Here is a 10,301-nt window from a genome sequence, read left to right on the forward strand (position 1 = left end):
CAGGAGGGCTTTGTTTACAGACTGGATATGCAGTATAAAGAACAGTCAAGAACCATCCAAGCTTTTGTTCTGAGCAACTGCAAGGATAGCCATTTGAGACAGGAAGACAAAGGAGAGGCAGGTCTGGAACAAATCAAAACTACCGTGAAGGAGGTGAATGAATACAAGACAACGAATGAACGCTGAAAATCTTTCCCTGAAACGTGGTACACAAGATATGTCCAGGCCGGGGATTTAGCTCAGTGGTTTCGTAGCCTGCTGCGCAAGCGCAAGGACCCGAGTTCGATCCCTGGTACCAAAAAAAAAAAAAAAAAAAGATATGTCCAGCACCTACACGGTCCGGGGCCAGCACTGAGCCGCCCGGTTGAAAAGGAGGTAGCGGTTCTTTTAAGAGCGTCCCGCCCCGCCCTGAAGCCCCGCCCAGAGAGGGTCACGTGCCCCTCGCACCCACTAGGGGCGGAGCTCGGGGAGGTTTGAAAGGTCGGCGCAGGCTTTGAGAGTAGCCGTTCGGTCTGCCACGAGAATGTCGGTGTTGAGGCCACTGGACAAGCTGCCTGGCCTGAACATGGCCACCATCTTGGTAAGTACCTGCGGCCTGGTGGCCCCGGTCTGCCTCCTTGCTTAGTTGCTCCTCTGCCGTCCTGGGCTCTGCGCTCTCTGAGGGATGGCGCGCGCTATTCCGGCCAAGTGCGGTAGGCGGGAGAACCATCCTTTGAGCCAATCAGGGTAGCCACTCTCGGAGGCTGGAGGCCGTACTCACAAATAGATGCGCGGCAGATTTCCCGGTTTCTGATTGGTGAAAGTAGTGAGGCGCGCGGCGTGCTCACTGGCCGAATTGGACATCCTAGCCCAGACTTGGTTTTCTAGTGTCCCTGGGTCTGGCCGCCTCTGCAAGTTCCCTTCCCTCTTCGGGGGGCCAGGAGGCCCGGGAGAGATTGAGGGTCGAGAGTAAGTGCAGCGCCAAGCCTAGATTGGGTCCTCGCGGGGGCCTCCTCTCGGGTGATAGCTCCCTCCAGCCTACTTCGGGCTGTGGCCTGATCCCCAGGAAGGGCGTCACGGCGCCGGACTCTCTCTCGAGGGCACACACACAACCCCCCCCCCCCGCCCAGTCTCCACCCCACGCTTTCTCTCCCTGGCAGCTGGTGGGCGTGGAGGATGCTCTTCTGCAGCAGCTGGCGGACTCCATGCTCAAGGAGGATTGCGCGTCCGAGATGCGGGTGTAAGTACCCGAGACCCGGCGTGAGGGACAGTGTAGGTGATCGATCGATGGTTGTCAATTAAGATTCAAGATTCAAGCCGGGTGTGGAGGTGCACGCCTGTAATCCCAGCATTTGGGAGGCAGAGGCAGGAGGATCTGAGTTTGATGACAACCTGGACTACATAGCAAGACTGTGTCGTAATAAATAAATAAATGATTCAAGGAAACTACCCCCTCCCAGTACTGGGGATTGAACCCAGGGCCTTTGCACTGAGCTATATCCCAAGCCTTTTTATTTTGAGGCACTAAATTTCCCAGGCTAGTCTTGAACTTGTAGTCCTCCTGCCTCAGCCTCTGGAGGTGCTGGGGTTACAAGCCACATGCAGCTTCAAAAAATCCTTTAAGGGGAGAGGATGCTAGAAATGTGTCAGCACAGTAAAAGTTCAACGCAAAAGCTAGGAATGTAGCTCGGTGCAAAGTCCCTGGATTCAATACCCAGTACCACAAACAAACAAACAAACAAAAAACCAAATTGCCTACATTCGTGGAGCAAAAACAAGATGGAGTTATGAGTAAGAATAGTTATCTCTTCACAGCTGCAGCATTCAGTTGCTAACAAGAACTCCCCAATCCTTCCCCCCCGTAGTGACAGTGGCAGCTTCGTTGGGCTGAGTTTAGAGTTAAAGTCAGCAAACTATGAATGGATATAATAATAATGTCGACAACAGGATGTGGTGGAGGCTGAGGTAGGAGGGATTGCAAGTTCAAGGCCGGCCTGTGCAACTTAGTGAGTCCCCATTTCAAAATAAAAATAAGAGCTGGGGATGTAGCTCAGTGATAGAGCATTTGCTTCCTTAGCATATGTGAGGCCCTGGGATCAACCCTCAGTACTGCCACAACAAAAAAAAGAATAAGAAAAAAGTTTATCCAAAATACATCCACTTTTTCAGCTCTACTTTATTTTGCTTCTGTTCCATTCAAATTAAATTAATGCTGTTATCCTATACTTATTGTTTGAATTGTGTACATTATGTACATGAAGAGATGTACAGAAAAATATCCTAATGCTAATAGTAATTTCTAGGTGACTAGACTTTTGGGGGTTCTGTGTTTTAAACTTTTTTTTGGTACTGGGGATCAAACTTGGGTCCTTGTGCTTGCAGGGCAGCTGATGGAACCACTGAGCTAAATCCCTGGCCTTGTATTTTAAACTTTTATAGTTATTGTACTTTTTGGTATTTCTTAATTATCTGGGAAAAGGGAAGATGAGTAGTAGGAACTTGTGGATATGGGCAGAAGTAGAGGCTTTAAGGAAAGCCTCGGAGCTCAGTGGTTGAGTTCCTGCCCAGAGTGTGTGCCGGCCTCTTCTCCTGGGTGGGTGTTGTGTGAAGGTCACTGTGAGATGGGTGTGCAGCTTTAGTCCTGCAGTTGTTTGTTTTTCAGTCACTTGGCCAAGTCCCTCCCTCTGCCCTCCAACGTGAATCGACCCCGCATTGACCTGGTCGTGTTTGTGATTAACCTTCACAGCAAGTACAGGTGAGAGCCAGGGCTGGGCATCAGGACTCAGGCAGAGCTGTCTTGGAAGGGTGCTGGGATGGGGCCTCCCTGTGACGGGAGGAAGGGAGGTGGAGAAAGGCTCCCTGGGGTGGACCTAAAGGATGAAGAGGGAGGAGCCAGTGGCCACTGCGGGCTTTTGAAAGACACTGATGAAAAAATAAACAAATGAAAGACACTGATGAGTCCCAAGAGTGTCATTTGTTCATTTAACAATCTGTCTCTCCCTCTCCCCCTACCCCTTTCTCTCCCTATGGTACTAGAGATTGAACCCAGGGCCTTTGGACTCAGCTACATTCCCAGCCCTTCTCTTTTTTTAGTTTGAGCCAAGGTCTCGATAAGTTGTCCAGGCTGAGCTCAAACTCACACAATCCTCCTCCCTGGACAACTTAAGAACTTAGCAAGACCTTGTCTCAAATTAAAAAGTTTTTTAAAGGGGGCTAGGGATGTAGTTCAGTACTAAGGCCCGGGGTTCAAGCCTCAGTACTGCAAAAAAGAAAAGAGGTTTATTTGGCCTCACAGTTGTGGAGGTCCAAGGTCAAGGGGCCGCACCTGGTGATGGCTTTCCTGCTGGCAGAGTCCGCAGGCAATGGTGAGAGAAGAGGAGACAGGTGTGTATCTCTTCCTCTCCTTATGAAAGCCCCAGCATCAGTCGGGACCGTGTCTCATCTTAAACACCTCCAAAGCCTCACCTCTAAACCAGTTACCTTGCCACCTTCTTAATACCAAATCATGGGAATCAAATTTCAACACACGAAGCCCTGAAGGACACTGTGAAACCATATCCACACTGGTGCAGTGCGATAAGGAGTTTGACCGGGTCCGTGTGGTACCCAAAAGGTAGAAGCTTCTACAGACTGCTGTGTTTGGATATGAAAAGGGTTCTAAGAGTTATAGCCCAAACTGTTTCAGGAGTTGGGAGTGAAGGGTGGTCCTGGGAGAGGGGACGTTTACTTTCTATGTTTGCCCCTGTATTTACTATTTGATTATTTTACAAGCATGAGTCACTTTGGGATTAAAAGTAGTTTTTTTTTAATTAAAGAACAGTGTCCAGGGCCGGGGTTTAGCTCAGTGGTTTCGCCACCTGCCTCAAAAGCGCAAGGTCCCGAGTTCAATCCCTGGTACCAAAAAAAAGAGAGAAAGAGAGAGAAAAGAAAGGAGAGGAAAGAAAGAACAGTGTCCCTCCAGGGGTGTTCCTGTTACCCTCTTTTTATTCTCCACCCTCGGATCCAGGAGCAGGGGGTCCTGTGGTCTCTGTTCTGAAGTTTTGTCTTCTGGTTTGTTTTCTCACCCGGCCTGGCACCCAAAGCCTGCAGAATGTGGAGAAGTCCCTGTGCCACTTGGACGCCGGCTTCTTCCTGGGCAAGGTGTGCTTCCTGGCCACAGGGGGTAAGTGTGCCCCTCCTCACCTGCCACCCTTGAAGGAGAGCGGCAACCTGAGTGACGGAGGACCAATAACCCCACTACTGCTCAGCGCTGTCGCTGACACCCTGCAGCTTTCAGAGTCTAAGCCAAACTCCTCTGGGACAGTGTTTTGCTCTTTGGCCTCTGCCTCTGTGTCTAGTGTCACCCTCCATTGCTCTCAGTCTTGGAGTCAGCTGTCGTTCTCTGGCAGTGGAAATGGTAACAGCTCAACCTTACTGAGCTCTCCCTGTGCCAGATATGATTTGTAGTTGTTTTGTTTTTCATATCATTACCCATTGGGGTAGGTAACAGCCCAGTTTTATAACTGAGGAAACTGGTCATGAGGTTAAGCAATTTGCCCTAGGCCCTGTGACTAAACGGGGAGAGCTCATGCAGCTTCTCTCCAATACTTTGTGCCCTTTGTCTTACTAACCCTACGAATACCTCAGAACTCAGCTCCAGTGCCCCCACTGGCACCTGGGACATGACATGTGTGACCTGTCTGCCTCTTGAGCTAAACTGAGCCTGAGGGGAGGACCTAGCGCAGATCATTCGCAATAAGCACTGGTGAATAAAAAGTGCCTGTAACTTCTGCACAGCGATTCAGCAGCTCTGCAGTCACTCCTCAGGGCAGGAGTGCTCACTGTCTTGTTTCGTAATGAGGAGTCTTGTGTGTTACAGAGCACTATCTCTAAGCCCTTTCAGCTTTATTGTAATTGTTGGTCTCAACTGGCCAGAAAAGATGCAGAACAGGACTAGTAAGAAACTGGCACCTCGAGGGGGCAGTGAGTGCTTTGTCCAAGGGCCCCTGGGTGCAGCCTGCAGATCTCTGGCCTCTTTGCAGCTGGGCAGGACAGCCACTGCAGCATCCACCGGAACACAGTCAGGAAGCTGGCCCACACCTACCGAAGCCCCCTGCTCTTCTGTGACCTGGAGGTGAGGATACCGATTTCGGTGGTGGGTGTTACACTCAGGTGCGGGAAAGGGCATATCAGGAATGCTTGTGGAAGGGTCATCAAGTCCCCAGATGAGGTGGCTGCCATGTGGAGGGAGACACCAGACCCTGGCTCTTCTGCTCCCTGGCCGTGACCTCGGCTAACCTGTGCCTTGGGAAGTCTCGTGTGTACACCTGTGGGTCCAGATTGATATCTCACTGCCCTACTTCTGAAACCAGGTGTCATTAAGTGTTTCATCAACCAATGTGTCCTCGTGTCTCCTCGGAAGTCACGTGCCTGATGTCCCCTGGCTCCCTGGATTGTAGGGTTTGTCCAGTCCCAGCCAGAGCAGGGCACAAGCAGGCAATGGGGACGGACACTTGCTGGGTGGTGGGTGGCTGGGCTTATAGCGTGAGGTCCTCAGCAGGAGCCCAGGTGCTCCCGGGGAGGGGTGCTAGGGCTTTCAAGGGCTGCCCACCCATGCGCCAGGCCTGCTCACTTGCCTGGGGGATCCGTTTACTAGTTTTAAAGTTCATTTTGAAAATCTGTCTTTGCACTCTTCTGGGTCTGACTCCTGTTCCCAAAGGCAAAGTGATGTAATGCAGAGAAAACCGAGTCCGCCCAATATCCTTCTCCCCTATCTGGTCTGAGGGCAGAATTCAGAGGATCTGTGAAAACAGATAAGAAAAAAGAAATTACTTCTTTTTCCCTGCTAACCTCTAAGTGAAATTGAGCATTGCCAGTCTAAACAAGTGTGTCCGGAGGAATAGCAGTGTCTGTGACTGTCACCATGGAAATGGCATGTTTGCGTGTTACATTAGGGTTAGGCAGACCTCACTACCGCTCTGGCCATGTTCTAGTTGTTAGGCCTGGTCTAGGTCGGCCCTGGACCAGCACATTGATAAAGGCGCACAAACTACTGCGTCACAAATTTGTGTGGGTGTTTTGTTTTGTTTTTCCAGTACCGGGAGTTGAACCCTAGGCCTTCTCACTGAGCTACATCCCCAGACACTTTTTTATTTTTTTATTTTGTTTTTTTGATTTTTGGTGTTTTTTTTTTTAGAGTGTTTTGCTGTGTAATTCAGGCTGGCCTCAAACTCACTATGTAGCTCAGGCTGTCCTTGAACTCACTATGATTCTCCTGCCTCAGCCTCCCGAGTGCTGGGATTGGTTACAGGTGTGCACCACCACGCCTAGCTTTTTATTTTTTATTTTGATGTGGGTCTCACCAAGCTGCTAAGTTGCCCGAGCTGGTCTGGAACTTGCCATCTTCCTGCCTCAGCCTACCAGAGTGCTGGCATTACAGGCGTGTGGTACCACACCCAGTTTTCATCACAGTTTTGGGTTTTTTTTCAAATTGGGTGACTATTTTTAAAACTCCTGATGGATCTTATAGACTGAACCCTGAGGTCCTGGCACACCTGAACTGCCTCCCTGCCAGACTTTCCTCAAAGCAAACCTGTGGAAACTGTCACAGCTTGTAAGTCAGGGCCATCCAGCTGGTATCCAGCTGCCTCTCCACATTAGCCTGCTGATGTGTGGCTTTGAGCAAGCCACCTTTCTCCCGTAGGCCTCCCCTCAAGTCTTAGTTTTCTTTTCCCTAACTGAAGAATCATCACAACTCGGGCATGTGTGGGTGGCGGTGCACCTGCTAAGCTTATCACAAGTGGTGCAGTTTTGTGTGTGGCCATGAGGTGGCAGGCCATACCAGGTCTGGGTCCTCTTCTAGCCTAAGAACTGACTCAAGATAAGGCCGTGTAGGAAGCAGAGGTCCCACCTGTTTCCAGTCAGCCTCAGGGGCTGCAAAAATACCCGCTCAGAGCGTGGACCTGCATCCTTCAAGTGACGCCCGCCATGTGTGGACCTTCATTACTCCACAGGCCTGTGTGGTCCTTCCCAGAGCGCACCCTCCTACAGAATCAAGTTTGAGCCTCACCGTGTTTTAAGGCCTTTCTGTGGCAGGAATTGCCAGCCCCCTTTCCAGACCAGGAAACACATCTGGGGAGGTGTGTGATTCACCCAGTGGAGCAATTCCCAGGGTCTGCTGGCGGAGCACACAGATGAGGTCAACACTGGCACCATCCTCTCAGAAGCTAGGGACAAAGTCAGAATCAAACACATAATGTGCACAACAGCAGGAGGACTCCCTGGGCCTTGGAAGCCTGGCATGGAATTGAGTCATTTCTTCCAGTAAGTCACGGACGAAGTTGGGACCGTGGTCAGACTTGGGCTTGGGGCTTTGTCTCTAAAGGCAGTGTATGGACGGGAGGGGCCAACTGTGGATCCCAAGCCATAGCAGCAGCTTGAGGATGGGGTTGGGGCAAAGGCCGAAGAATTTAGATCAGGACTCATTCAACAAATACTTCTTATGCATATGCAGTGAGCCGTTCCAAGCACTAGGGGCACAGCGTAGAACAGAACAGTAAAAATTCTGGTGCCTGGTGCAGTGACCTATGGGAGGCTGGCGGGGGGGTCAGGCTTCCACCTGGACAGTTGAGCCCAGAAACTAAGACCAACCTAGGCAGCATAGCAAGAGATATAGCTCAGTGGCAGAGCACCTGCGGAACATGTATGACCTGGGGTTGGACCTCGGCACTGAAACAGGGAGAGGGGTGAAGGAGGTCAGGTGGAGGGAAAGGGACAAGATGTAGACTGACCCCGAGGCTGCACTTCAAAGGTGAGACAGACTTGAAGGAACAGAAGGCCGGGCCGTGATGGCAGAGCATGCTCGATGGCAGAAGCAACGGCAAAAACAGGCACTACGTCGGGAACTTGCCTGGTGTCACCAGAATATGACAGGGAGGCCCAGGGATCTGGAGCCCAGCCAGCAGAGGCCGGGGGTGGGGGAATCAGCAGTGGGCCAGGTCCACCCCACCTCGGGGGTCATGGTAAAGGCTGTGGCTTTTATCAGAGGAAGACTGGAGCTGCTGGGGAACCTGGGACCCCGGACAGATGAGGCTGACTTGGTTCAAAGAGGCTCCTCTGGCTGCTATGGAGAGAGGGGCCCAAGGGGGCGAGGGCAGAGATGAGAGCTTGGTCTGAGGGCTTTTTCTGGGAGAGCTGAGAGCGACCTGCACTCAGTGGTGGCTGGGGAAGAGCCCAGTAGGGTGGTCCACTACCCTGGCTGTTTCCCTGGTAGAGGGGAGAGAATGTGCTGATGGCCAGATGTGAGATGTGACAAAAAGAGGAGTCAAGGATGTTTGAAGTTTCTGGCCTGGTGACTGGAAAGTGTGTGTGGCTTCGGCGGAGGTGAGCAAGACTGCAGGGCAAACCTGGGCCTCTGGCCGAGGTGGCTTCTGACAGTCTAGGGGGGAGGTGGCGCACACAGCTGCACACGGTGTTCAGAGAGAAGGTCTGCAGCAGTAACGTGTGTGACATCAGCAGTTAGGTGGCTTCAAAGCCACAGAAGGGGATGAGGTCACCTAGGGATTGAATGTGGGAGGCCAACTCCAAAGAGCAAGCCCTGGAACCCCAGCGTTCCGATGCTGGCCAGAGAGGAGGGAGCAGTGTGAGTGGCAGGAACCAGATCGCATTCTTACAGGGTCGAGGAGCTGTCGCATTTCAGTGGCTCAGTGCAGTGTGGACTGAGAAGTCCCCACTGGCTGTTGTACCAAGGAGGTCGTGGGTGACAAGTGGCGGGGTACAAATACGCGGAGTCAGTGCCCGTCTGGCCCCCCTACCCTCAGCTGTCCTGGAGGTCATTTGAAAGGCTGGGCAAGCCCGGGTGGCGGGAAGTTGCATGGTGCGGTGTGGCCAGGATGGAGCCCAGGTCCCCGCCCCAGCCCCACAGCCCAGCCTACTCATACCCTTCCTCTGCCTTCCCTGCAGGTGGACGGCTTCCGAGCCAGCATGGCGCAGCGCCTGGTGCGCATGCTGCAGATCTGCGCCGGCCACGTGCCTGGCGTCTCAGCGCTAAACCTGCTGTCACTGCTGCGGAGCCCCGAGAGCCCCCCGCTGGAGGAGCTGTGAGGGCCCCTCCGCTGCTGGTGAGGACAGGCAGGGCATGGCAGGCCGGGCCAGCTCCCGGCCTCCTGTCCCACGCTCCCCACTCACTCTGCCGGAGGCTGCATCCTCATCTTGTGATACCACATTGCTACTTAAGGTTTCACTAGAACAAAAGGCCGGTGGCTAAAAAAGTTCTGAAAATCACTGGTCTCCTCCACCATCTGACTTTGCAGATGAGGAAACTGACTCAGAACAGTGCAGAGGGTGGGGGTTCTGTGGGCTCCATGAGCCTAGTGGGACCCCACATCCTGCCCCTGCTCTGCCTAGGAACCTGGTTGTTGCCCCTGGGAACCTCAGTTTCCCCAGGTATAAATAGAGATGGTCTGCCCACAGTGTCGCATTGTGAGGGTTGAATGACGTGACAGGGGAGGTCTCTGAGGCTGTGCTACTCCCTACGGGTGTGTGTTTCCTTGGTGGTTCTCAGAGCATGAGGTGGGAGGCGCTTGAACAGTAATTGTTACTTGGAATCACGAAGAGCTTGGCACAAGAACTGGGAATTGCGCCGCCACGGTCAGAGGTGTGTGCGGCCTTGAGAAGCTGTGTGGGCAGGGAGAGATTACAAGGTGACCGGTACCTCCTCCTGCCTCAGACCTACTCGGATATTTGTGGAAGTGCTGGGGCGAGGCCCTGAAACCCTGTCATCCAGGTCAAAGCCCCGCAGGGAGAGGGGAAGGCGCACAGAGCTGGGGCGAGGGGCAGCCTGGCAGGAGGGGTCCCTGGCAGGAGAGCCAGGTACTTCCTGCCCTCACCTGCCCCTAGCCCCAGGCTGGCCCTGCTTGACACCCTGGCCTGAGCTTTGGTGTCACCTGCATCACCAGTGCAGCCAGGCTCCTGCTTGTCTGTAGAAGAGGGGCCAACTTCTAACCCTTGTCAGTGCCTTGAGGGCAAGGCCTGCCACCAGAACCTGGCCCGGGCCACCCATGTCGCCTGTGTGCAGTGAGGCCTTGTTCTACCTGGCTGCTCCGAGGTAGCCGCCTGGCCCCAGCAAGGAGCTCAGCTGTGCGGATTCTGGTTGAGGCCCCATGTGTCACCTGATATTCTCAGGCATATCATGCTTCACCGAGCTCTTCTCACAGAGCAGCCACTCCTTCACCCTCCCAACAGACCTGTGAGGTCACCAATGTTTCCCCATTCCACAGTTTGTGAAACTGAGACTATTATCGGCCTCTGTCACACAGCCAGTTGCAGCTGAGCCAGCCCAGTGG

At 53.0% G+C, this 10,301-nt stretch overlaps 1 protein-coding gene across 6 annotated transcripts; it reads left to right on the forward strand.

The window, feature by feature from the left end:
• Window positions 1-415: 415 nt before the first annotated feature.
• Cenpm (centromere protein M) lies at window positions 416-9,428 on the forward strand. Of its 6 annotated transcripts, none has more exons than XM_087213817.1 (6): window positions 416-580; window positions 1,140-1,219; window positions 2,627-2,734; window positions 4,062-4,141; window positions 5,001-5,092; window positions 8,920-9,428. In XM_087213817.1, the coding sequence occupies exons 1-6, from the start codon at window positions 524-526 to the stop codon at window positions 9,058-9,060; spliced, it is 558 nt and encodes a 185-aa protein (XP_087069943.1). In that variant the 5' UTR covers window positions 416-523; the 3' UTR covers window positions 9,061-9,428. The 6 variants fall into 6 exon arrangements, with proteins under 6 accessions (XP_087069943.1, XP_004845555.1, XP_087069944.1 ...); XM_004845498.4 differs by having other exon boundaries at window positions 2,642-2,734; XM_087213818.1 differs by having other exon boundaries at window positions 3,986-4,141; window positions 8,920-9,105.
• Window positions 9,429-10,301: the final 873 nt, after the last annotated feature.

Source organism: Heterocephalus glaber, unplaced genomic scaffold, assembly GCF_053883595.1.
Source record: "Heterocephalus glaber isolate CG9 unplaced genomic scaffold, H.glaber_assembly_v1.0 deba00001444, whole genome shotgun sequence".
NCBI classification, from domain to species: Eukaryota; Metazoa; Chordata; class Mammalia; order Rodentia; family Bathyergidae; genus Heterocephalus; species Heterocephalus glaber.